Below are 26,895 nucleotides of genomic sequence, written 5' to 3' on the forward strand. Positions count from 1 at the left end.
GTTTTGTTTTTGTTATATGCTTTTCGATTCTTTTTCTTTTCTGTAAATATTTTTGAGAGTTTTGTAACTTTTTAATAACCAAATAAAGTCTATTTTAAAACTTTAAAAAAAGATAAATTTAATGGTGTAAACAAGTTTTGATGGATGTAACAAAGGATTGCTGAATGGTTTGGTTCATGTAAAATATGCAGGGGTGTATGGTATGCAAAATGAACCATGGAAAGAGAAGGGAAATAATTGATTTAAGGTTGTTTAAATGAATATTTTGAAATGCAATTTTTAAAAATTTATATGATGTTCCCCATCCCTAACTCTAAATCCTGATTTTCTTTGCTGATGTGTGAACGCAACCCCTTGGCATGAAACTGGAGATACCATATGTACTTTTTTGTTACACAAGAAATTTTTTAATTAATCATCATCACCATCATCATAGAATCGGAAGGGGCCACAAGTCCCTTCTACTCCAACCCCCTGCAATGCAGGAAAGTTGTGCCCAATGTGGGGCTCGAACCCATGACCCTCAGATTAAGAGTCTCATGCTCTACCGACTGAGCTATCCCAGCCGTGTGGCATTGAGTTCCAGGGGTTTAGTTAATCAAAACCAGTTTATTTGACAGCGATGAAGAGTTTGCTTCCAGAAGCAAGCAAGCAAACAAACAAACGAATAAGGAAGGGACAGGCACATGATTTTGTATGAGAAATGACGGGCTTGATTTACAGGGAAAAGAAAGAAACTCAGTGAGCACAAGTACGTCCTGGGTCATGGGAAATCCTCCTATGTGGTAGAACCTTCCTGCGACGAAGAGGAGCACCATTTCTATGTGGAAGGGCTGGCCTTTCCTAACATTGGTTTCTCTGGACTCGTGACATTCCATGCCACTCTGCTAGAGCCCACTGCCAAGGTATGGGCAGCAAAAAAAGGAAATGTGTCAGAAAGGCAAGGGGTTCCTGGGGTGTTGGATAATTAAGGGCATTAAAAGAGGCCTGCAGCTGGATCAGGCCGGGCCGGGGGTGGTGGCGGCGGCATCCAATCCAGCCTTCTAGCCTCGCAGTGACCAACCAGATCCCCAATGGGAATCCTGCAAGCAGGACCTGAAGGGTGGTGTCCCCACTTGGGATTCCCAGCAGCTGGGATTCGGAAGCATTGCTGCCTCCATCGATACGGGTGGAACATTGCTATTGTGACTAGTATCTGTTGACAGTCTTATCTCCTTCCTGAATTTCTCTGGAGAATAAAACAGCCTATTATTTTGTATTTTCTTCCTCATCATAGCCTCTTTTTAAGAGAAAACCAAGACTTTAGGGTTTGTTTGTTTGTTTTTTAAGCCCAGGGTTACTCATTTTTTTTCACCAAAACACAGCTTGGGGCTCTACATGGGCTGGCAAAATGGGCTTGGCTGCCACAGCAGAATGCAACTTCTGCCTGCTTGTCGAGACCTTATCTCAGCCCATTTGGGCTTGGGCTCGTGTTATATTCCTGCAGCTAAATTCAAGATATGAAGCATGCTGTCCCGGTAAGCGCTCAGGCCTAGCATTTTATCCTCCCAATTGTCCTTCTTGGAATTTAACCCAAGCTGGCAACCCACACCATGTCTCATGGCAGAAAATTCCATGGGGTGTGATGAGGATGGGGATTTATTTATGCCCCACCCATCTGGGTTTCCCCAGGCGCTCTGGGCGGCTCCCAACAGAATATTATATATTAAATAAATAAATAAAGTGATAAAAATTAAAAACTTCCCCTAATGGCTGCCTTCAGATGTCTTTTAAAAATCGGATAGTTTTTTTATTTCCTTGACATTTGATGGGAGGGTGCCACTACTGAGAAAGCCCTCTGCCTTGTTCCCTGTAGTTTTACTTCTCGCAGTGAGGGAACCACCAGAAGGCCCATTATTTTATTTTATTAATAGTGGGATCCCATACAGTGGTGTATTGGGACTGACCTGCTGGAAGAAATGTTCCCCACGCCTGCCAGTGTGGTGTAGTGGTTAAGAGCGGTAGACTCGTAATCTGGGGAACCGGGTTCGCGTCTCCGCTCCTCCACATGCAGCTGCTGGGTGACCTTGGGCTAGTCACACTTCTTTGAAGTCTCTCAGCCCCACTCGCCTCACAGAGTGTTTGTTGTGGGGGAGGAAGGGAAAGGAGAATGTTAGCTGCTTTGAGACTCCTTAGGGTAGTGATAAAGCGGGATATCAAATCTTCTTCTTCTCCTCCTCCTCCTTCTCCTCCTTCTCCTCCTCCTTCTTCTTCTTCTCCTCCTTCTCCTCCTTCTCCTCCTCCTTCTCCTCCTTCTCCTCCTCCTCCTTCTCCTTCTCCTCCTTCTCCTCCTCCTCCTCCTCCTTACAAGATAACAGGCAATAGCTTCTGTTCATTCTCGGAGGAGTTTTGGTCCTCTAGATTTCGCTCAGCTAGACCATCACTTGCCTTTGCTTGCCCCTCCCTGCCTCCATCACAACTCTTCCTATTTATACTGTTGGGATGGGAAATCTGTGACACCCTGTCCCTCTGGATGCTGCTGGACTGGGGCTCTCCTTTCCCCCTGACCATTAGGCACGCTGGTTCCTGGAGCTGAGACTGCCGTGTGGTGTGCCTGAATAGTTCTGGCTGGGAGTCTCTCTTTCCAACCTCTTTCTCAGCTGGCCTCTGCTCTCCTCCACTACAGGAGCTGCCCGAGGCCCCGATTTTCAATGACACTCTTGTCTTCCGTGTCGCTCCGTGGATCATGACCCCCAATACCTTGCAGCCGATAACGGTTTACGTCTGCAGGTGAGAGCTTCTGCAAATAAGTGTGCACAGGACTTGTGGATCAGGTGTGCCACATCAGGGATGGGACACTGGTGGTGGTTTGAGGATTGAGAGCCATGTCAGTGGTCGAAACCAATCAGGATCAGAGGGAAGACTGAAACTCAGGTCTGGAGATCCAAGACTAGGAACGCCAGAGCTCAGGTAGGCTTCGTCGTTCAAGCGAAGCATCACTGGCCTGAGGACATCAGAGAAGCACTGCAACTCTCCCTGTCAGTTTGCACTTCTTAGTGCAGAAAGTATAGATCTGATGTGTAGGAATCTTTCCTATTCTGTTTAATTCAAGAGGAAGCTTCTCTGTGTGAAAGAAACAAGCAGAATGTTTCTGATGTTTGGGTTATACCTTCAGAGAAGCCGAGTACAGCTGGCTTGCGCTGGTTCTCTTATCTCTTCTGTCAAGGTCATGTTGACTGTAAAGTAGGACCAGAAGGAGCCTGGGTTTCACTTTCTCTTTCTATCTCTCTTCCTTCTGGTGTGGTGTTTTGTATATATAGTCGTACCTTGGATCCCCAAACACCTTGCAAGCCAAATGTTTTGGCTCCCAAACGCTGCAAACTTGGAAGTGAGTGTTCCGGTTTGCGAACGTTCTTTGGAACTCGAACGTCCAATGGGACGTCTGATTGGCTGCAGGCTTGGTTTCCAAACGTTTTGGAAGGTGAACGGACTTCCGGAATGGATTCTGTTCAACTTCCGAGGTACGACTGTAGTATGCTTAGTGTTAAGTTTTAGACTTATTATAAGTTATTGCAAGTCTGCTGCAACTGGATTTCTTACGGACAGTGCCAATCCTGAATGTGTTGGATTTGTGACCATTATGCTCACAAATCCAGTAAAGCTCTGCTGAATGAAATACAATTGCCCCTGGTGTATATTATGGGAATCCTGCAATATTGAGTATTGCAATACAGTAATACCTCGGGTTACGAACGCGATCCGTTCCGGATCGCAGTTCGTAACCCGAATAGTTCGCAAACCGAGCGCGATGGGCGCCGCCATTTTGCGCATGCGCAAATCACGCGATCGCGCGCGCGGCGAAAACACTTCCGGGTTTGCGCAGTTCGTAACCCGAACTGTTCGCAAACCGAGGTGGTCGTAACCCGAGGTACGACTGTATTGAGTAGAATTTCAATGACACTCCCAACCTGGGATTTCCAGTAACTGAAATTCACAAGTCTCGGACGGTGGAGTTGGAGCATAGCCATTGTAGCTAATCCTCTTTTGAAGCCATCCTTTCCTTCTCCTGCTTTGCTGTTCATCAGTGATTTCTCTGCCTTTTGACATCCAGTCTAGATGACAACGCAGATTTCGTAGTGGAGATCAGCAAGCTGTCCAAGAAAGCCGGCTGCAGATTGATCATCTGTCCAGAAGCAGAAAATCGGGGTGATCTCTGGATCCAGGTAGGTTGGAGTGTCCATTGGGGGGGGATGACAGGCGGGTGGAAGTCTGAGCAAACTATTCAAATTTTTCCCAATGTATTTACCCTTTATCAGCCTGGCAAAAACAGCCAAGGAGGGTGCAAGGCAGAGTTGTGAAGGGTGGGGAGCGTTCCAAGGGTCAGAGGGTCTTGGGGTTGCTCACCACTTTCTTTTGCCCATGCAGATGCCTTATTTCTTTCCTTTCTTTCTTTGGCGGCACCAGGATGAGATGGAGATTGGCTACACGCAAGCACCACACAAATCCTTCCCCGTGGTCTTCGACTCCCCACGAAACGGATTGATGAAGGACTTCCCCTTTAAGGCGGTTCTGGTAGGAACCCCTTCCCACTTTGTCTGATTTTGTCTTCAAATCGGAACCTTTCCATTTGTTTTTTTAAATGCTGCAGTAGTGCAATTTGCGCGAAGGGTTTGAGTGATAAGGCAGCTCTACTGTTGTACCCCCGATATTGGTTTGTTGTTATATTATGCATTTTTGTGGGTTTTTGAAATATAACACTTTGTTGTTTTTCATACAATTTGAACAAGTTCCATTCAGCTTTAATACAATGTTCTCTTAACATTTTGACTTCCCATCCTTACTTCCATGTTTCTGTTCAAACCCTTTACCTACTGCCATAAATGTAAGACTTAATCTATAACATAACATTACATTCCTTTGCATGCACACGAAAGCTCATACCAAAATAAAAACTTAGTTGGTCTTTAAGGTGCTACTGAAGGAATCTTTTTATTTTGCTTCGACTCAGACCAACACGGCTACCTACCTGTAACTATTACATTCCTTTATCATTCTCATTCCTTTGCTTCTATTTCCAGTCCCACCTCCCATTTCATTTGACTAAATATTTTCTCAGATAGCCCCCAAAGGGATCTCCACTCTTCCACAAACACGTCGTCTTTTGGCTCTTATTTTTGCCGACAATTTCGCCATCTCCATATAGTTCGTTTTTATGTTTCTTTACTGTAAACAAACCTGCGATCATTGGTTGAAGGGTGGTAGAGAAAATGAATGAATGTGCTAGAGACCTGGTAGATTATTGTGGCCTGCAGGATATTCTCACCTGTGAGTTCCAAAGATCTCGGAAGCCCACTCTGCTGTGATTTAGAGCAGGACCTTCACTGTGGCTGCTCCTTTTATCTGGATGTCTTCCTCCCCACTGGATCTGCCCTTTCCAGAAACCATTGAAGACATTTTTCTTCCAACAGGCTTTCCCAACTGGATAAATGCATATTTACCATGAGCGTCCACTTATTAGGGGTTTTAGGCTTGTTTCAAATGTATCTGCTGTTTTGTTTTGTTTTGAAACTTTGGTTTGTTTGTTTTTTTGCTGTTTCTGAAGTGCATTGTCTTGAAAATTGCACAGAAGGCGATTAATACTGTAAAATGATTAGGGTAATGATAATACGTGCATGCACCTACCTGCCTACCTAATTTGTATTAGCCATCTTTTCGCTTTGTGCCACCCACTCTGCAGGATCTGTCTATTGGCCATTGAATTTTGCAGCCAGCTGCTGCACACAATTCAGATCGCCCGCACGAGCATCCCTTTGCGTCACTCCACCCTGTAGCTTCAAACGCAATGGAAACGAGGTCATTTTTCAAAGGCCTTGTCGCCGAGATCACTCCTAATTCTGTTGCCCTTTGCTCCCCGCCCCAGGGCCCGGATTTTGGCTATGTGACCCAGAACGTGGAAGGCAAAGGCAAAGGCAACAGCGTCTCCGGTTTGGACTCATTTGGGAACCTCGAAGTCACCCCTCCAGTGACCGTCAGGGGCAAAGAGTACCCCCTGGGGAGGGTCATCATCGGGAGCGCCTTACCCATGTAGGTGGAGGGGGGGGGAGCGCTGGCATGGTGAAGCATCTGACAAGGATTCGCATGCACAGGCAAGAGCTCTGTGGATCCCCTCCTTGTCTCCCTTTCAGCTTGCTTCTTCACCCATATCTCGCTCTAGCCCAGGCAACAGTGGGGAGGGAGGAGGAGGAACACAGAAAGTTGCCTTATCCTGAGCCATATCATTGGTCAATCTGGCCTGGGGTTTTATTTTTAAAAGGTTTTATTTATACTTTTCGAATTTATGCATTTCATTAATTTTACACTCGTTTTAGCATTTCAAAGTTTGATTCCCCCCCCCTTCTGCGGTTCCTTGCATTTATTTTTAAATACCTTCTGTGTATCCAAATTCATTTAATTTGCTCATTTAATTATTTACTCTTATGGAACTGCAGGTTATTACAATAATCCTGCCAATGCTCTTATCTGTAAATATTGACTAAGCCATTTCCTTTCTTTTATAAAAAGTTATCTTGATTTCTTATTCTTCTGGTAAGTTATGCCGTTTCTACATACAGTGGTGCCTCGCTAGACGAATTTAATTTGTTCCATGGGTCTTTTCTTATAACGAAAAATTCGTCTAGCGAATCCCATAGGAATGCATTGAATTATTATTTTTTTGCCCATAGGAACACATTAATTGAATTTCAACGCATTCCTATGGGAAACCGCGATTCACTAGATGAATTTTTCATAAAACGAATTCATCTAGTGAGGCAACCTCCGCTCGAAAAATCCTTTTGTTAAGTGGAAATTTCGTTAAGCAGGGAATTCGTTAAGTGAGGCACCACTGTATTCCATAAGTTTTTGTATCCATTCTTCTTTTGCTGGGACTTCTGCTTCTTTCCATTTTGGGGCGAGTAACATTCTTGCTCCTATAGTCACATACATGAATAAGTTTCTATCCAATTTAGGTAGTTCTGTCCCTATGTAATTCCCAAAAGAAAAGCTTCTGGTCTTTTTCTTCTTTTTTTACAAAGGTTATTTTAAACATCCTTTTCAATTCATTATGTATCATTTCCCAGCAAGCTTCAACCTTACGACAAGACCACCTCAAGTCTGTTGAGAACAGACTTGGTGCGCCCTGATGGACCAGGCACTGGTGGATATGAGCTTGGGCTGGGCAGTATTTTTGCGGGGGCGCAAAGCCCTTGCCTTTGGAATGGATGCCAACCCTAAGTAAACTTTGCCTCTCTTTACTTCCTAGGCCTCACGGGGACAAGATGGTCAAAGTCGTGCGGGACTTCCTCTATGCCCAGGAAGTACAATCGCCCATCGAACTGTATTCTGCCTGGCTGTTGGTAGGGCATGTGGATGAGTTCATGTGTTTCATCCCAGCCTCTGACAGGAAGGTACTGCTGTGGATGCAGAGAGGCACTAACTGGAGAAGGGAAGAAGGTTCAGATCCAGGAGATTGGTGGTGGGGTGATGTGGGGTCAGAGGGAGAAGATGAAGCGGACTGAGGAGGAGGAGGGGTCGGAAGCTGAAGAGGCAACAGGGTTTAGTGAGCGGGAAGAGGCTGTGTCAGAGAGCAGTCCAGATGCAGAGGTGGGAGAGGAGAGGGGCCAGGAGACAGAGTTAAGGCTGGCTGCAGAAGAACCCAGGGAGCCTCCCCCTTGGTCTCCCAGAACATGAAGAGAAATAAAAACAGCAGAGTAATGAGAAACTAAGCGAAGGAATCAGAGATTACTTGGGAAGCACCCAGGGGAGTGTTAGGGAATGGTGGGAAGGCTACTTCAATCCTACTGGCAAGAGTTGTTGTGACCCCTTTTGGGTTTCTTTGAATAAAAAGTTAACGCCCTTGACAATGGGTGTTTTATTGCTGACTCCAGCTCCTGACAGGTACACCCTGTCCACTGCCTTCAGCCTTTAAGAGCATTTTAACCCGTTTACCCAGAGGATATTTGTTCCCTCATATTTTGAAACCCCACCCAATCTAAAAGGCAGTGAACAGAAGCTGTTTGCAACATGCAGTTGTTTAATAATAATAATAAATTTTTTTTATTTATACCCCACCCATCTGGCTGGGTTTCCCCAGCCACTTTGGGAGGCTCCCAACAGAATATTAAAAATGCGAAAACATCAAACATTAAAAGCGTCCCTATAGAGGGCTGCCTTCAGATGTTTTCTAAAAGTTGTTCGTTTCAATGGCATCTGATGGGAGGGCGTTCCACAGGGCGGGCGCCACTACTGAGAAGGCCCTCTGCCTGGTTCCTTGTAACTTCACTTCTCTCAGGGAGGGAACCGCCAGGAGGCCCTTGGAGCTCCACAATGGGGGTGGAGACACTCCTTCAGGTATACTGGGTCAAGGCCGGTGAGGGCTTTAAAGGTCAGCACCAACACTGAATTGTGCTTGGAAACGTACTGGGAGCCAATGTACGGTAGGTCTTTCAGGACTGGTGTTATATGGTCTCAGTGACTGCTCTCAGTCACCAGTCTAGCTGCCGCATTCTGGATTAGTTGTCGTTTCCGGGTCCCCTTCAAAGGTAGCCCCATGTAGAGCGCATTGCAGTAGTCCAAGCGGGAGATAACCAGAGCATGCACCACTCCGGCGAGACAGTCTGCGGGCAGGCAGGGTCTCAGCCTGTGTACCGATGGAGCTGGTAGACAGCTGCAGTTCCAGAGGGCGCCATGTTGGCTACCCCTGAGCTGCAAGTACGTTTTGCAGCCTGCCTCCCTTCCCTCCCTCTGTTCCTCTCCAGGGTTTCCGCCTGCTTCTGGCCAGCCCCAGTCGGTGCTACAAGCTTCTGAAGGAGAAGGAGCAAGAGGGGTACGGCGATGCGATGATGTTCGACGGTAAGGTGGCGGTTTCTCCTTTGCAGGAGGCGACATGAAGTCTGGGCAGAAAGGAGAAGTTGCGTACTTTGCATTAAGGCCCCAAGCAGCCAAAGCTCACAACTGAACTACCCCACCTCACTCTGTCCAAGGGGTGGTTGTTTTTTGCTCAAAATCAGGGGTGGGGAACCTCAAGCCTGGGGGCCAAAGTCTTATTTACCTGGCTCTCATCTGAGCTAAATATTACAGTGCAGTATGGAGCTTTTCTTATCTCAGCTGAGGACATGTATTTTGAACCAGTAATTTAAGGGGTGGTGGTGGGGAACATAACAGTCGTAACATGAATGAAGCAGCCGCCTGATTCTTATTACAGGGCTAGGAGAAGGCAAAGAAATTTCAATAACAACAATCCTGGCTGACAAATCCTTGAGGAGCATCAATGAGTATTGCCAGGTAATTGTCACACCTCTCTCCCCCAAATAATGACAGTCATTTGGTTATGAACCTGGACACTTTCTGATATTCATTGGGATGGCGAGTCTGACTGACGGATGTTCACTTAGTGAGCTTCATGGCAGAGTGGAGATTTTAATCCTGCCGTCCAGGGTCCTTGAGCCACACCCTAACTCAGGCTTCGTCAATCTCGGCCCTCCAGACTACAATTCCCTGTTGGATTTTTTGAATAGTCAAGTTACTTTAGAGCCGGTCTAATGTAAATACTGTCTAAGAGAAACAGGTGCCGATGTTTCTGTTAATTGCTTACAGGCATGGGCTCTGCTTCTTGTATATAAGGCTCTGCCAGAAAGCCTTCTGTATCTCTTAGTTAGATCTTTCAGTTTGATTCATCTCTAAGTAGATCACTCTCTCAGTTGTTCTCAGTTTAAGAGATTCCCAGTTGAATCTTAGTATGAGAGTTGCTTAGTTATAAAGCTAGTTTGCTGTTAATTCTTGGGTAGGTTTGTGGGAGGTTTGGAATGGGTTGAAGGTTGGAATGTTGCTAAGAGAGAAAGCATTTATCTTTAGTTTAAAGTCTCTTTAGAGTCGGTTTGCTTTTCAGTTAAAGAAACCCAACAGTTTGTATTTTCTTCTGTATGCTTTTAGAAGCATACAGCTAGTAAGGGGTTTCATATAAGGGAGATAATTCCCTACACTCTTGGTGGCGTTTTCTTAGCCAGGTCAACTTCTGTGTGAAGCGTATTTTAAAGGGCCGCTGTAAAACTGGGATATATGATTTAGGTTAAGCAGGTTTCAATATCCAGTTTTCTCCAATATTATTCTTATCATATATATATTATTTTCCAATATTCCCATCATCCCTGACCACTGGTCCTGCCAGCTAGGGATCATGGGAGTTGTAGGCCAAAAACATCTGGAGGGCAGAGTTTGAGGAAGCCTGCCCTAACTGCTACACAATATAGATCCTTTCCTCTGCGCTGAAATCGAAGTCTGCAGATCACAGGGAGGCAGCGACAGGCTCCCTGCTTTGTGCTTGTGCTCCCTGGCACAGACAGTCTGCTGCAGAGATGCAAACGGGCTGCAAGGGAATCTTTGCAGTTGGGCTTCTGTAAGGGAAAGGGAAATTGTCATTTGAGTTGGGATGAGTTCATGGGGCGTTAGGGACAGGAGTGGCTTTGTGGGGGAGGAAGACCCATGAAGTGATAAAGGGAATGGCAGGTGAAGAGGAAGTAGGCTGGAAGGGACAAGGATGAAGCCCAGAGGTTCTGAGGAAAGCTTGTGGAACTGAGAAAGTCAGTAAGGGCTGCGTGCTTGGGACTGAGTCTGGTCAAAAGAGACAAGCTAAGGAGAAGGACCATTGCTCAGTGGTAGAGCACCTGCCTTGCATGTGGGATGTCAAAGGTTCAGTCCCTCACAGCATCTCTAAGTGGGGCATCTGAAACCCCCGAGAGCCATTGCTGCCAGTCAGTGTAGAAGGAAACTGGGCAGTTGGAGGGAGTCTGAGAAGGCACAAAAACTGGGACTGAAGTGCCGAGGATCCCACTTTTGGGAAATTGGAGGCATGCTATGGAACAGAAGCTGCCCTTTATGTACAAGGCCACACACAGACGCACCATGCAATCTGTGGCAGTGTTGGGAAATACCACCAGGAACATGACTCCATTGACGCACCTGTTGAATCTTTAACTGCATTGTGCCTTCACTTCTAGTGATGCAATGAATTCCTCTCTCTAAGGCATGTCTTCTCTTACTCCTCAGAAATGCATCGACTGGAACAGAGATCTCCTCAAAGAGGAGCTGGAACTGGAAGAGGAGGACATCATCGACATCCCCCAGCTCTTCACTTGCCTTCCTCGCAGCCCCAGCAAAGCCGTCGCTTACTTCCCAGACATAGTAAGGCCCTGCTCAAAAGGTCCTTTTGTAATGAGCCACCACACTTGCCAGACAGGTCCCTGGCCACAGTTGCGGTTTTCTCCCTAATGGGCCAGATTTGGCCCAGTGGCCTCAAGTGCCTGACACTTGCCATGGGGCAAGGGGGTGGGCTGGTCAGCAAGATGCACTGAGTTAGGGCAACGATAGAGCATGTTTGTCATGGAGGGCCTGGGTGCATCTACAATCTTTGAACTGGATGAACCCAAGGGTCTGATGCCGTGCAAGGTGGTAGCCCCCCCCCCCGGATTCCTGTCTGGAGCTGCTCTTAAAATGACAAGAGTCTCTCCCCACCCCCATGACTCGACTTGTTTGAACAGGTGCATCCAACCAAATTTTCTTGGATGTCAACACTTTGCATGGGTAATTTCCAGCGAGTGGATATTGCCAGGAAGACTCTGGAGCAGGGGGTCCCCAAACTACGGCCCCCGGGCCAGATGCGGCCCAATCGGCCTTCCAATCCAGCCCGCGACGACCCCCGCTGCCCGCTGCCGCCGCCCGCTCTCACGGTACGCGGCGCAGCGACGATCTAAAAAATCGCCGAAAATCCTTTGTGCGCATGCGTATGGGCCTCTCCCGACCCGGAAGAGGTCATTTCTGGTGCACTTCCAGGTCGGGGGAGGCCCATACGCATGCGCACAAGCGATTTTCGGCGATTTTTCCCCCGCCCGTGTGCGTGTGCACATGCGCACGGGCGCGCACTCCCCCGCCCTCCGGCCCGCTGCGCGAGCACTCCCCTGCCCTCCAGCCCGACGCACAGTAAGTCTGGAGCAAAGGGTTATAAATGCCCATAGCGGTTTCAGAGTCTCCTTCTCACAGGCACCCCATGTCTCATTTGCAGGTGAACATGCTTGTCCTGGGAAAATACCTGGGCATCCCAAAACCCTTTGGACCCATCCTCCATGAGCAGTGCTGCTTGGAAGAGGAGGTCCGCCGTCTGCTGGAGCCGCTGGGGTTGTCCTGCACCTTCATAGATGACTACAAAACCTACCACGTGCGTCTTGGCGAGGTCCACTGTGGTACCAACGTCCGACGCAAGGCCTTTTCCTTCAAGTGGTGGAACATGACCCCTTGAGTGTGGAGAGATCCACAACCTGCCCTCCTTGCCGGCGAGGAAGATGCCAGGGCAGCTGCTATGTAGCTTACGCTTAGCTGAAGAATCGTCACTTTCCAAGGAACTCCATATGGTTCCTGTCTTGCCCAGGACGTTTGATTAACTTGCAAGGGCCGAGCTGGTTGCTCACCCTCTTTTTCGCACTCCCAGGTCCATCCAAGCATTTCATTCCCCCTGGTATGCCACTCTGCAGTCTGAGCCAGATGAGGAAACCAGGTTTGCTGCTCAGGGACAAGCCAGACGAGGAAACCAGGTTTGCTGCTCAGGGACAAGCCAGACGTTCAAACGAGATCACAGATCTCTAGCCGGTTATCTTTTAAAGATGGGATTTTTGGGGAGGACGGAAAGAGGCTCAACCGCCCGTTTTTAGTGTAAGGCAGGTCAGAGACAGAGCCAGTTCTAAGTTACGCAGCATGCAATCCTTCAAAGACTCAAGTATAGGGCTGACACACAGGGCAGGGGGTCAGTCCCAAAATTTCTGTGCTGAGGATCTCCCTCCCTTCCCCACAGTGGCACTGTGAAGATGCTACACCTCTCTAAGCCTTAACAGGAGTGTGAAAATCATACATTTCTTTGGGTTTTTTTAATGAATTGATTATGTAAGGCCTGCATCTATACCTCTATTTTGATGATTGCAAAAAAAAAAAGGCACGCAAATGTTTTTCGCTTGCGTTTTAAGGAACGTTTGAATAAACTTGAGAAAAGTTTAGTGCTGAGCGAAGTCTTTTGTTGGGTGCTGGTGAGAGGTGGGCTAATTCATACATGATCTTTCATAATCCTCTAGAACGAAGTGATATGACAAGATACATAGTACAGAGAGAGTGGGTACGGAAAAGCTCTCTTGTAACGCTAGAACTCTTAGGCAGCCAGCGAAGCTGAATTATGCAGCAAGTTACACTGTGGAACTCCCTCCCACAGTGCTGTTATGCATAAGGCTCTACGCAATGTTGTCGTTTATTTAAACATTTATTTTGAGAAATATATATAAAAAAAAACCAAGAAAAAACAGAGGAGTTACATGACTAGGCTAGGAACTTATCCCATCAGTTTTAAACCCAAAATTCTTTGTTTTATCTCTGAGCCCTTCCTCCACAATGAAGAGAGCGGGGACAAGAAGGGACCAGAGGGGAGACCAATGGAACAAGTGAACTGTCTAGGTCTGGAAGCAAAAAGTGTTTTTTTTTAAAAAAACAAACAAACAACAAAGTAATGTCACACTTTTTGCTGCGGAGAGAGGGTCTGTTTCCTCTTTCTCCCACCCCCAACCCTTGCAAATAAGTTATCCCCAAAGTTCTGTTCCAGTTAGGTTTCTCCTAGAAATGTCCTTATGTACCACACACATCCCTGCAGCTCCAGAATCGGAACCACTTTTTGCACAGGAGAAAAAGGCAATAAAAGATGAGGGAGGTACGTAACTTGACTAGACAGACAACAGGAACGGAGACACAAGCAAACGCTTCAGGTGTAGGTTTTGATCCAATTCCCCCCCCTTAAAATAAAAAAGACGAATAATGCAATGTACAGCCCCTATTTCTTCCTCACCCCCCCCAAAACAAAACCTTTAGGGTTGCTCCCTCTAACCCAGCATCCCGGAAAAGCCCCCAAACTTTTCAAGAACTCTGAACCTGCAAATGTTAACGTGATATGGGGCTAACGTCACCCGTCTGGGAGACCCCCCCTCAAAGCAATCAAGAGCTAGCAGATCCAAGGAAGGGAAAGGGGGGAAATGGGGAGAAGAGGGGACCTACTGCTAGAAAAAAAGGGAGTTCATGCTGGGACAGAGAGGAGGCAAGTTCTGTTTCAAAGGCACCAAAATTTCTCCAACACAACACACGGCCGCAGAAGGGAGAAGGAACTAATAGACTTGCAACAGGAGTCCGGGGGGCCAACTAATATTTCACTGAGGAGGCTGAGCGGTTCTTTAACTAAGTCGTCCCAAAGAACCTTTGCATAACTTTGAGCACCTCCCAAGATGCCTAAAACTGTAGCCGTTTTAAATGGGGGGGGGGCAAAGCCTGTGGGTACCTGCAACGTACATGAGTGACGCCCATGCAACTTGCAGCAGCTGCAAATGTGGCCCTGATTTTTTTTTGGGGGGGGGGGTGTTAAGCTCCCTCTCCCTTGCCAGGAGGATCCATGAGGCTCACATAGTATTTGGTTAAGAAGAGTGGAAATAGTGGAAGGAGTGAGAGAAGGAAGGAAGATTTCCTTCCATCCAAGCAGCTGAATCCGGACTTTAAATTCTCTATCAACAAAAGGAAAAGGGAGCCCCCCCCCCAATTCCAACCAAGGGGCTGATCCTCCTGCTTCTCTCTCCCCTCTATTCCTGGGCTCTGCAAATAAATTCAACCATTTGCTAGGAGGCTGCCGAATCTGAGAGCGCCCCCGTGTGGTGGACTGGTATTTACAACACTCCCCAAGACAGGAACAGTTGGCCTTTTGGAATTCTTTTGGAATTCTTGACTACAATTCCCATTGCTTCTGGCTGCCTTGGGCTGATGGGAGTTGCAGTTCCCTAATGCCATCAAAGGGTTCCCCACTCCCCTGTTTTGGCGGGTGGGGAGCTTCTGGAAATCTGCAGTATGGGAGGCACCCCATCAACAGAAAAATCTACGTAATTAAGGGGGGGGAACCTTTTTTTGCAGGAGCCCCGAGCTTATGGAAATCTGTAGTGCAGCAGGCACCCTTTTTAGAAACAAAAACAAAACTGAGATAATTAAGGACAGCCTTCTTGCAGAGAGAGAGACCTCAAGGTTTCTTGAGAACAACAACAAAAAATACAATAAAGATGGTCCCTTCCACAAAGGAGGAAATCATTTCCAGCTGCAGGGGAGAGTGGAAGGAAAAGAAGAAGGGTTAGCCTTCTTAAAATGCTGGTTACCAGGTCTGCCGCTTAACAAAATATCGGCTTTGGGAAAGGAAAACGGGGGTGGGGGGAGAATGGGCGAATGTGGACAAACAGTCCTGCCATTTTCATCGAAATTCAAAAGAAGCAGATCTCTCTTGACGTACTGTCCCACCTCCATGCCCCCCCCCAGGCCAAAGAAACCAAAATACAAAGCCACCTGTCTTAGGGAAAAGGGCAGGGTGGGCGGGGAAGTCAATGTGAACAGGTAGCTAGCTGGAAGCTTCAAATTGCTTGTCAAAAACGAAATCTTGGGTAGCCTAAGGAGACGAGTGCCGGTGCCTGCAATCTCCCCATCGCGTACGGATCCCATGTCCCCCTTGCACACGACGGAAGCAGCGACTGCCTTGTCGAGGGGTGTGGGGCGGCGGGGAGGAGGAAGAGGCCCCCGCGTGGGTCAGAGCGTGCGCGGGTTGTACTCTGGCAGCTTCTTCAGCTTCTCGTTCTCGGCCTCGCTCTCGTCGCGGGCAATCGCCAGGGAGTGGGCATAGCCCATCGCCACCTGAGCAAAGCGGAAAAAAGACAGCGCAGGGGGTCTTAGGAAGATCCAAAGTTTGGGGTATCTAGTCCGGCCTCCTCCTGTTCTCGAGAGCGGCCAGCCAGAGGCCGCACAAAGCCAAGCCCGCAAGCAGGACCCTCTGAGAGAAACAGCACCCACAACTTTCCCATTTGTGGTTCTCAGCCAGTGGCATCTGGAGGTAGACCGGATAGGAAGGGTCCGTGTATTTCATGCATTTGATTGCCGCTGACAAGTGGCCCTGCTTGAGAAGCAAGACGAGCCTTACAGCTGGATCAGGTCCACCTAGTGCAGCCTCCTGTTCTCACAGTGGCCAACCAGATGCCCCGACAGGATGTGAAAGCAACAGCCTTCTTCTGCTCTTGTTCTTGGTCATTCTAAGGTTGACTGCCACTGTCCAGGGAGGTTCCATTTAGGAATCATAAGAAATTAAGATGAGCCTGCAGCTGGATCAGGCCCATCCAGCTCAGCACCCTGTTCTCAACAGCCATCCAGCCCCCCCCCCCCCGGGAAACCCAAGAGGAGGACCGGAGTGGAAGAGCAGCAACTTTTCCCTCCTGTGGCTTCCGGCAAATGGTATTCAGAGGAATAGTGGGAGGTAAAACGTGGCCTTACTTTGCTCCATGAATTGGTCCAACCCTCTTTTAATACGGTAGATTGGGGTGGTGGTGGTGGTTGCCAGGCCAGGACACACTCCCCCCCCCCTTTTTGGGGGGACCCAAGAAACTTTCAGAAGGAGGTTTGGAAGCACGAAGTGGTTCCTGGCTGCCGCTACCTGCTCTTTCTTACCTGTTCTGTGTAGATGCCGTCCAAAGTCTTCACCTCCTGAGCTGCAGTGGAAGACTTGGGCTTGTGGTCCCCGTAGCCCTGAGAAGACAGAACCGGGACTCAGACCCTCTCCAGATTAAAGAGTCAAGGCTCTGACCTTTAATGTACAGAATGTCAAGAGGCCAGACCTCAAGCCTTTTCCCTCCATAGCACAGAGCAATCATCTCGGTCCTGAGAAACCTGATTGCCTTGTAAGTCTCTGGGTGGCACCAGGCAGCCTGCCTCGCAGAGTCAGACCCACTGGTCCAAATAGTTCAGTGTTGCCTACATTCACTGGCAAACACTCTTTTCTGGCATTTCAGAAAGGGGACCTTCTTGGAGACTGAACCTGGAACCTTCTGAGCACAGTTCAAAGTGTTGGTGCTGACCTTTGAAGCCCTAAACGGCTTTGGTCCAGTATACCCGAAGGAGCGTCTCCACCCCCATCGTTCAGCCCGGACACTGAGGTCCAGCGCCGAGGGCCTTCTGGCGGTTCCCTCCCTGCGAGAAGCGAAGTTACAGGGAACCAGGAAGAGGGCCTTCTTGGTAGTGGAACGCCCTCCCATCAGATGTCAAGGAAATAAAGAATTATCTAACTTTTAGAAGACATGTAAAGGCAGCCCTGTTTAGGGAAGTTTTTTAATGTTTAACGCTGTATTGTGTTTTTAATATTCTGTTTGGGAGCCGCTCAGAGTGGCTGGGGAAACCCAGCCAGACGGGCAGGGTATAAATAATAAATTATTATTATTATTATTATTAATTCTGCATGCAAAGCAGATGCTCTACCACTGAGCTACAGCCCACTCGAAGCTTATAAGGTAAAGGGACCCTTGACCATTAGGTCCAGTCGTGACCGACTCTGGGGTTGCGCGCTCATCTCGCATTATTGGCCGAGGGAGCCGGCGTATAGCTTCCAGGTCATGTGGCCAGCATGACAAAGCCGCTTCTGGCAAACCAGAGCAGCACATGGAAACACCGTTTACTTTCCCGCTGTAGCGGTTCCTATTTATCTACTTGCATTTTGATGTGCTTTCGAACTGCTAGGTTGGCAGGAGCTGGGACCAAGCAACGGGAGCTCACCCCGTCACAGGGATTCGAACCGCCGACCTTCAGCAAGTCCTAGGCTCTGTGGTTTAGCCCACAGCGCCACATGGGTCCTCATAAATTAAGAGGTGCTTTAAACACAAACATCGGGAGCAGACCTTTGGTCCATCTCATTAATGCCTGCAAAAGTGGCTCCCTCCTGGATTTCAGGCAGAGGACATTGCCTGCTTCTACCTGGAGACGAGGACGTAAGACGAGTCTGCTGGATCAGGCCCATCTAGTCCAGCATCTTGTTCTCAGTGGCCAAGCAGATGCCTGTGGGAAACTCGCAAGCAGAATTTGAGCGCAAGAGCGACACTCCCCTCCTGCGGCCTCCAGCAACTCTGGTTCAAAGGCAGAGCATTGCCCCTGTGGCAAGTAACCACTGATGCAACTTCTCCACCAGGAAAATGCTGGCGATTGAACCTGGGACCCTCAGTGTGCACAGCAGACCCTCTTACCAGCGAGCCGAATGGCTTTTGCATCACTGGCAAGAGGCGCAGGCTGACTTTTGCAAGGGAATATAGAAAAGCAGAATTGTAGATCTGGAAGGGACCCTGTGGGCCATCATCTAGTCCAACCCCCCCCCCCCCCGGTGCAATGCAGGAACCCCAGCATGTGGTCTCCCATCCAATTTGAAACCATGCCAAACCCTGCTTAGCTTTGCAAATGTGCTAGCAGCTTTATTGCTGCGCCACTAGGAGGATAATTCATCGCAGGCCACATTGTGCTGACGGCTTGACGCAACACTAATCTACCCAGGCATTCGATGGCCCAAAGACTTTGCCCCTGAAAGGGTCAAATTTGAAAGTAGGCGACTTGGGAGTTTTCAAACTGTTTTTATGACATTTGTATTCACACGTTTGTGAGCTCCCTTGGGAGGAGGGAGACATAAGAATGTAACAAATCATAATAATTTAGGTGTGTGTGTGTGAAATTGGTAGCTGGATCAATGTAAGCCATGTATGACTTATTACTTCTTCTTTTTTTACGTGCACGATGCTTAATTGGTTGCTAAAAAGCTGCGAATTGCACTGTTTTCCAGCCTGGAGCCTCACCTCTCATGTTGAGAGCCTTTCACAGCGAAAGCATTACAATTCACTTTGAGCAGCTGTGGCTTTCCCCCCCAAAGCATCATGGGAGCTGCAGTTTGTTAAAGGTGTTGTTGGCAGACCCCGCTATTCCCCTCCCAGAGTTCCCTGGGAAAGAGGAATCGATTGCTCAAGCCCACTCTCTTATCGTCACCTCCAACACCTCTGGAGTCGATGGAACTGAGAGAAAGTCCTCACCTGGCCAAACCAAGCGGCAACGGAAAAAGCCTTCCTTCCTTCTTACCTCCCCCAGATGTGGGCCTATCGCAACAGTTGCGTCTGCCCTCCTTACCAGTTCTCCAAAGGTCGGAGACGGGCCCCAACTGATTGTGCTCTCATCTGCAGCCACTATTATACTGCTCTTCCTGAAAACAGGTACACAAAGGAGGTTACTGTTTTGGAGAGCCCCGCAGCCCCCCACCCCACAAATGCTGAAGCGGGCCCCCTCCTCAACCTGGATGTACCTGCCAGCTTGAGGAGACCCAGGGGCCCACACCTTGTGACAGGCTCTTCTGCCTCCGGAAGGGGGAGGAGCCAGCGGTTACCAAGTACAGGGCCTTCTCTGCAGTGGCTCCCTGTTAGACGGAATATCTTCATCCCACAACAAAAAGGATAGTCGAACATACCTGGATCTGAAGCACCTTTTAAGCACTGAGCGAAAGCTTGCAGTGGGATTTAACTGTGGGTACACTGCACGCTGGTACAGTGGAACCTCGGTTTTTGAGTGCCTCGGAAGCCAAACAATTCGGAATCAAACCCGGAAGTAATTGCTTCCGTTTTCGAACTCGCCTCGGAAGTCGAACGGCTTCCGAGGCACGTTTTCCCATCCTTTTCAATGGATTTTGCCAACCAGCCCATTGATCCTCGGTTTTCGAAGGTATTGGAAGTCGGACGGTCTTCCGGAACGGACTACAGTACGTTCAAAAACCAAGGTTCCACTGTATATCGAATACAGGGCAGGGGGACGGAAAGCTTTGGCTCCCTGGATGACACTGAACCACAACTCCCATCAGCCCTAGCAAGCGTGTCCAATGGTCAGGGATGATGTGGAGGGTCAAAGAGGTCCCCCCCCCGCCCCCGCGTGGAAAAGTGTCAGGTGAGGGATGTGGGGGGGACGACAACACACAGGTTCATCTCCAAAGCTCAGTGGGTGACCCCGGCCCTAGCCTGACTCGCAGGGTTCTTGTGAGGATACAAAAGGTTTGTGGGGAGAAGCATGTAGTCAAGAGCTCAGCCAGACTGGATCAGGCAAGAGGCCTTATCTAGCCCAGCATCCCGTTCTCGCAGCAGCCAACCAAGTGCCCATTGGGGGAAGTGTGATGGCAACGCTCTCCCCAGAAATGGACAGAGGCTTGCTTTCCCTTGAAGAGAAGGTGGGCTGCAAATAACACAGCTATACACCTAGAGGCATAGGAAGTTGCCTTATCCTGCATCATCTAGCTCAGTATTGTCGACACCCGTGGTTCCCAACATGGGCACATGCCCCACAGGGGGGCAATTTGATTTTTAAGCAGGGCAAGTCGAGAATGAGTTATAAACAGTGATTTTTTTATTTTGCATTTCTTATGGGTCTAGGGGCCTCTCTCTCTCTCTCTCTCTCTCTCTCTCTCTAGTGATTCATAATGAAGCATACAGTACAAAATGGAAACTATACTTCATTATGAATCACCCTGTATATTGTGACACACACATTTTAAAAATCAAAATCAAAATGTATTTTGAATTTGTTAGGTACCTTTATTTAATTGCACAGCAATTAAAATGATCAAGGTATTACAGAAAAAGCTTCCATTAAATTTTTTTATATTTATGCATTTGTTCTCTATTATATGTTTTAAAACTTTATCTGCTATTTTTTTCATATCACTTCATATCATGTTTTATTATTATAATTAAACAATTTCTTAGGTGATTTCTCCCTCGGTACTTGAACTGTCCTTTCGTTCTTTTATTTTGCTCTTTCATGGCTGCCATGTTCTTTCGGAAGCTTGTTTAGACCAAGTTAACGGCCTTTTAGGCTTCCTCCACGTGAATAGGAAATGACTTTTTGAATAGTAAGAATTATATGCCATTGGGGGGGGGGGACATCAGGATGCTGAGGTGCTCAGATGCTGAGGTGGGGCACAGCCACGAAAAAAGGTTGGGAACCACTGCTCTACACTGACAGGTAGCAGCTTCCCGGAGTTTCAAACAGGGAGCCTTTCATGTCACAAAGATGCTCTAACCATCTGATTTCCATCTGGGCTGCTTTTTGTTCACCCACTGCCATGCCCCGCCCCATTTTACCCATCACAACAACCCTGCAATGCAGATTAGGCTGCAAAAGCATGATTCCATGGGGTTTGAGTGTCCCACAGTGGCACACCATCTCTCTCTCTAAATGTAAAAAGGGCATGTGGGTACGTTTCCACTTTTCACCGAAACCGCTTGACCGATTGCGTTCAAATTTGCACACTACGCCCCATGCTACTGTGAGAGGAAGCATATACTGTTTGCGTAGACGGATGTCACACCTGCGCAAGGTAAAAAACCCCAAACCCCGTGTTTCATAACATACAACTCACCCAAAAGTGCATGCTGGGGAAAAGAAGCCAGAAGAGGTTGCAAAACAACACCCTCTATCGGCGGCTACACTGGTACTGCAGCTAGAAAACCTTGCCTCTCTACAGCACCTCGGCTTGCCTTTACAGACTAGGCCAAATGGAGGTGGGGATTCGCATGGGTGGGGGGAGGAGGGGTCGGAATAGGTCATGGGTCGAGACAGGGTGGGGCGAAACACAGGGATGAGCCACAGCAACACGTGGCCGGGCCAGCTAGTTTTATATAAAACCACCTTGGTTGCAATTCAGTAGAAAGAGGCACGATATAGATCCCTTTAAAGCAGATGGAAACAACTTTTTTCTAGATGGACACCTGCCCCCTTACAAACTGCCCCTCAATGTCTGCTTGCTTAGAAGCAAGCCTCTCATTGCCCGATAATCTTCTTTCCCAGTTGCTAAATGGTTGAGACGCCAGCCCTTCCTTCATTTTCCAAGCGCACCATTGTCTGCAGGAGGTTAAAACCCATTAGCAGGGAGGGTCTTGAGACCAAAAGTAACAGAAGCAGATTTTAGAGGCTCCCCCAAGCCCTGTTAGGAGAGAAAACCACTCTCTTGAAAGTGACAATTAGCAAAAAGAAAGAGAGAAGGTGACTAAACCCCAGACAGATTCAGCCATCAGCTAAAAATAAAATCATTATGCAAAAGAAGAAGGCTCTTTGTAACAGCTTCCATTAGCGGCCATTAGAAAGGCGGCTCTATGCCCCTTTCCGCATATCAACAGAAGAAGAGAGGGAGGGAAATTATAAATGGAGAAAAGGAGAGGGCTTGAGGGCACTTAAGCTATTGGGGTCAAAGTGAAACTTCTCAAGTTTCTAGCCCTGAAGAGAATTTCGTTGCATGGTGAACACAGATGGTCAGTCCTGTTAGAAAACCCTGGAGTTTTTTTTTTTTGGGGGGGAGCTGGGTGAAACAGCTTCTTCTTTTTTTAAAGGCACCTCTTTTCTCTCTCGTATAAAATCACAACTTCTTACCCACAAGCCAGACTGCGGATTTTCCAGCCACATAGATCCTGCACAGTTTTGGGATACATTGTGGACTCCCGGGAGGTGTTTGTGGCTCCCCAGAAAAACAGGCCTCCTGTAGAAAGGGGGGAACAAGAGGGGGTCATGGAGTCTTACGGTTAATATACACGGCACATAGTTAAAACCATGGGTCTCCCTGGCAGTCTTTCACCAACACACACCTCCAGCAAAAGCTGTGCAATATTTGTATTTATTTTTTTGCAAATAGTGTGCATGCATCTAATGACGGGGCCTTCTCGGTGGTGGCCCCCTAGTTGTGCCCCTCCCAGGAAAATGGTGTCTGCCGATGGGCTTTGCCTGCAGATGGCTTCGTGGTCCGAAATCTGGCAAAGGCCTGCGGCTTACCTGTTTCGCTAACGGCGAAGGAGCAAGTGTAGCCTGCGTAGATCTGCGCCGCCCCACGGCCGGGGAAGTCGAAAAGCTTCACCAGCCGGGGCACCATCTCGTCCCTCTGCTCAGCATGGCCCAGGCGGCCGTAGCCCCCGAAACCCCAGGAGAAGACGCGTTTCTGAGAGTCCAAGACGAGCTGGAGGAGGAAAGCGGGTGAGGAATTGAAAGGAACCTGCGAGCTTGCCAAGGAAGTTGATAAGGTTCATTAGTGAGTTATTTGAAGCCCGACAGAAACAGGGTATTTATCGGGACAGTGTGTTTTTTGCAGCTGCTGTTGAAGTTGCAAAACAATGAAGCACGGCGTGAAGCAATGGAGATATTTCTGAAACAACCACAGGATATCAGCTCCGCCCAAGGCATGATGGAGAACAGCAATAACCGGGAAAAGATAGACATAATATTTTAGAAGGACAGGAAGAAACATCACAGACAGAATAATTGCCACACACAGGAAGAACAAGGATACAGTATAGTTTGAATGCTTCACCTGTAAGTTTACAAATCATTTAATGTATCAATACAAATAGAAGTCGTTAAGACTACAGCTGTTGTATAAAGGATTGTTATTTTGACTAGAGTGCAACTGAAATTAATAAGAGTTTGGAACGCAGAAATAAAGTAAATCATTAAACCAACCATTCTAAAACATGGGGGCCACCTAAATTACATAATTTGGCATCTGAATGATTGTGATTAGTAATTGCACAGTATTATAATTTGGTATTGTTATAAGGCGGCTATTATTGGATTATATAAGGCGGCTATTGGGACCCAGGTGGCGCTGTGGTTAAACCACTAAGCCTAGGGCTTGCTGATCAGAAGGTCGGCGGTTCGAATCCCTGTGACGGGGTGAGCTCCCGTTGCTTGGTCCCAGCTCCTGCCAACCTAGCAGTTCGAAAGCACGTCAAAATGCAAGTAGATAAATAGGAACCGCTACAGCGGGAAGGTAAACGGCGTTTCCATGTGCTGCTCTGGTTTGCCAGAAGCGGCTTTGTCATGCTGGCCACATGACCTGGAAGCTATACGCCGGCTCCCTCGGCCAATAATGCGAGATGAGCGCGCAACCCCAGAGTCGGTCACGACTGGACCTAATGGTCAGGGGTCCCTTTACCTTTACCTTAAGGCGGCTATTATTGGATTATAATAGCCAGGTGGCGCTGTGGTTTAAACTACAGAGTCTAGGGCTTGCTGATCAGAAGGTCGGCGGTTCGAATCCCTGCAACGGGGTGAGCTGCCGTTGTTCGGTCCCAGCTCCTGCCAACCTAGCAGTTCGAAAGCACATCAAAGTGCAAGTAGATAAATAGGGACCGCTCCGGCGGGAAGGTAAACGGCGTTTCCGTGCGCTGCTCTGGTTCGCCAGAAGTGGCTTTGTCATGCTGGCCACATGACCCAGAAGCTGTCTGTGGACAAACGCCGGCTCCCTCGGCCTATAGAACGAGATGAGCGCCGCAACCCCAGAGTCGGACACGACTGGACCTGATGGTCAGGGGCCCCTTTACCTTTACCTTACCAGAATTAAATAAATTGTTTAAACTGTTATTAAGGAAATGATTTTTTTCTCCTTCCAATAAAGTACAGCAGAAAAGTTATCCAAATAGAAACAGTTAGCTTATTAAACCTCACAATAATTTCATAATTATCGGTCTATGTATTATTTCTAATAGTTTAACCAAATCAGTAATTTTTGATATGACTGTAAAAACTACAGTGGTACAGTGGTGCCTCAACTTACGAATTTAATCCGTTCCGAAGGCACCTTCGTAGGTCGAAAAATCCGTAAGTCGAAAAGCGCCATTGGAAACGCGATTTCCCATAGGAATGCATTGGAAACAGAAAAATTTGCAAGTCGAAGCAACCCCATCTAAAAATTCGTAAGTCAAAAAAACCCTATCTAAAACCGCCGTGGTTTCCGTTCAGATGTTGAGAAATTCGTAAGCGTGCGGCCATTTGCCCCATTCGTGAGTCGAAAAATTCGGTTGCCAAGTCGTTCATAAGTCGAGGTACCACTGTGCCTCGGTTTAAGAACAGTCCTGTTTAAGAACGATTCAGTTTATGAACTCTGCAAAACCAGAAGTAGTGTCCTGGTTTGCGAACTTTACCTCTGTCTATGAACGGTGGAAGGCCTCATTAGGGAAAGCGCACCTCAGTTTAAGAACGGATTCGGTTTAAGAACGGACTTCTGGAACGGATTAAGTTCGCAAACCGAAGTAGCACTGTACTCTGAAAATTTACTATTCCCAAACTGAAACCTTCCTCTGGTTGTAAATATTAAGATGATGCCAGCAAAGAATGAGTCTGTAAAAAAATTATCTGAATCAAGTCTTACTGACTAGGACGACAACTCTCATTGGCCGCAATGGTGAAACTTGGAAAATTAGAATATCATCGAAAAGTGCATTTATTTCAGTAATGCAACTTAAAAGGTGGAACCAATATATGAGATAGATGCGTGACATGCAAAGCAAGATATGTCAAGCCTCTATTTGTTGTAATTGTAATTATTTGTCGTTAGGCAGGCCAATTATAAATGGAATGTAATTAATGAAATGTAACAGCGATGTTTTTTTTGTATTATTGTATCTATTTGTTTTATTACTGTGGAATTTCCCAAAGAAAGCATTTGTAAAAAAATATAAAAAAAATTAAGTTGCATTACTGAAATAAATGCACTTTTCGACGATATTCTAATTTTCTGAGTTTCACCTGTAGGCAGCAGAGGATGACCAAGTCTTACCGTATGGTTTGCCCCGCAGGCAACATCCCTCACCACAACGTTTGGCACAGGCAGGATCTGGCCATCTTTTGTCTTCTCGATGAAGATGGCGACGCGGCGGGGAACCAGCTCGCAGTCATATTCTATCCTCTGGGCTCGGGCAATGAACTTCCCATCCGAATTGTGCCCTATTTTTTTGGGGGGGGGAGAGAGAGACACTAAGGGAACGGACACAACAAGGAAGGAGAAGGCTCCCCTCTCCCGGTTCCCCCCCCCCTTGCGCCACCAAAACAAGGAGGAAAGTTAGCAGAGAAAATTAATGGCATACCCAGCTGTCCGTATTCGGGGCAACCAAAAGAATACAAGTTCCCTTTGCAATCCATTGCCATGCTGAACTCAGCCCCACACGCCACCTTTGTAATCGGCTGCCCGTTGTACATGATCTAAAAACAAAGGGGGGAGGTGTTAGAAAAGGCTGAAAGACACGGCGGCCCCCCAAAAACCTCTCCAAAGGGTCACACGCCTAGCTAGCTTACAGGCACGACCGTCTCGCAATTCATTAGGTCCACTCAAACTGTACATCAGTGGAACTGGTGCCACAGCAATAATTCCACATTTGTAAGGAATCCATCTGTTCTAGCTCATTGTTAATTTTACATAAAAAACATTTTTAGTTTTTTTAAAAAAATTTATTCGCTTTTTCAGATTAAAATTGTACAGTCATATATCAAACATAGATAATAAAAACAAGATTCCTCGGAATCTCCTGGTCTTCCATCCTCCCCTTTGCAGGTCCTGTTATTTATCACTTCCTTCTGCATCTTTTATGACGACCCAAATCTTTTACATCTCTATTGTGTCCAGAATTCACCCTTAAACTACAAGGGATATTCCAACCCTACTAACGATTATACAGTGGTACCTCTACTTACGAATTTAATGCGTTCTGAACGCACATTTCTAAGTCGAAAAAAATTGTAAGTTGAATCCCATAGGAATGCATTGAGAGAAAAAATTTGTAAGTAAAAGCAACCCTATCTAAAAATTCATAAGTAGAAAAAAATCCTATCTAAACCGCATCCAAGATGGCAGACGGAGCTCCATTCGTAAGTAGAAACATTCGTAAGTAGAGGTACCACTGTAACTGTTTTACAATGGTCTTTAAGATAGGTTATAAATTTTCCCCATTCCTTATTAAAATTTTGGTCTTCCTGATTCCGATTCTTCCAGTCATTTTAGCCATAAAAGACTATTTATGTATGCGACCACCGCTGCATGGATGCCATGGGCCCAGAGATGGAAATAAGATAAAGTCTCTACCAGAGAAGAACGGCAGATGAAGTTGGGAAAACCCCCACAAATATTTTCAATCATTTTTAACTGGGTTTTAAAATCCGGTACAGTGGTACCTCGACATCCGA

The 26,895-nt window shown here is 47.4% G+C and overlaps 2 protein-coding genes across 7 annotated transcripts in view; one reads left to right on the top strand and one right to left on the bottom strand.

Moving 5' to 3' along the window:
- The window catches only part of LOC118086987 (protein-arginine deiminase type-3-like), a 28,986-nt gene extending 15,617 nt beyond the window's left edge, over window positions 1-13,369 (top strand). The window contains exons 7-17 of one of the 2 annotated variants that reach the window (XR_009557815.1): window positions 724-905; window positions 2,666-2,769; window positions 4,091-4,202; window positions 4,444-4,551; window positions 5,900-6,063; window positions 7,280-7,424; window positions 8,775-8,868; window positions 9,221-9,300; window positions 11,062-11,196; window positions 12,074-12,562; window positions 12,600-13,369. Coding sequence is in view for 1 of the 2 variants with exons in the window: in XM_035119136.2 (XP_034975027.2) it covers window positions 724-905; window positions 2,666-2,769; window positions 4,091-4,202; window positions 4,444-4,551; window positions 5,900-6,063; window positions 7,280-7,424; window positions 8,775-8,868; window positions 9,221-9,300; window positions 11,062-11,196; window positions 12,074-12,307 (1,358 nt within the window). In the remaining variant the exon portion in view is untranslated. Of the gene's footprint in view, window positions 1-723; window positions 906-2,665; window positions 2,770-4,090; window positions 4,203-4,443; window positions 4,552-5,899; window positions 6,064-7,279; window positions 7,425-8,774; window positions 8,869-9,220; window positions 9,301-11,061; window positions 11,197-12,073 lie in introns of both variants that reach the window. The other variant, XM_035119136.2, reaches the window with a different exon arrangement.
- Window positions 13,370-13,538: 169 nt separating this feature from the next.
- RCC2 (regulator of chromosome condensation 2) overlaps window positions 13,539-26,895 on the bottom strand; it is a 36,415-nt gene continuing 23,058 nt past the window's right edge. For 3 of the 5 annotated variants that reach the window (XM_035119138.2, XM_035119140.2, XM_035119137.2), the window contains exons 7-13: window positions 25,803-25,917; window positions 25,496-25,662; window positions 22,717-22,897; window positions 22,321-22,426; window positions 19,042-19,114; window positions 16,558-16,635; window positions 13,539-15,753 (exon numbers count right to left, since the gene is read on the bottom strand). In XM_035119138.2, coding sequence (XP_034975029.1) covers window positions 15,649-15,753; window positions 16,558-16,635; window positions 19,042-19,114; window positions 22,321-22,426; window positions 22,717-22,897; window positions 25,496-25,662; window positions 25,803-25,917 — 825 coding nt within the window. In that variant the 3' untranslated portion in view covers window positions 13,539-15,648. Of the gene's footprint in view, window positions 15,754-16,557; window positions 16,636-18,975; window positions 22,427-22,716; window positions 22,898-25,495; window positions 25,663-25,802; window positions 25,918-26,895 lie in introns of those variants that run through there. The other 2 variants (XM_035119141.2, XM_060276258.1) reach the window with 2 other exon arrangements.

The sequence above is a fragment of the Zootoca vivipara genome, chromosome 6 (assembly GCF_963506605.1).
Source record: "Zootoca vivipara chromosome 6, rZooViv1.1, whole genome shotgun sequence".
In the NCBI taxonomy this organism is placed as follows: domain Eukaryota; kingdom Metazoa; phylum Chordata; class Lepidosauria; order Squamata; family Lacertidae; genus Zootoca; species Zootoca vivipara.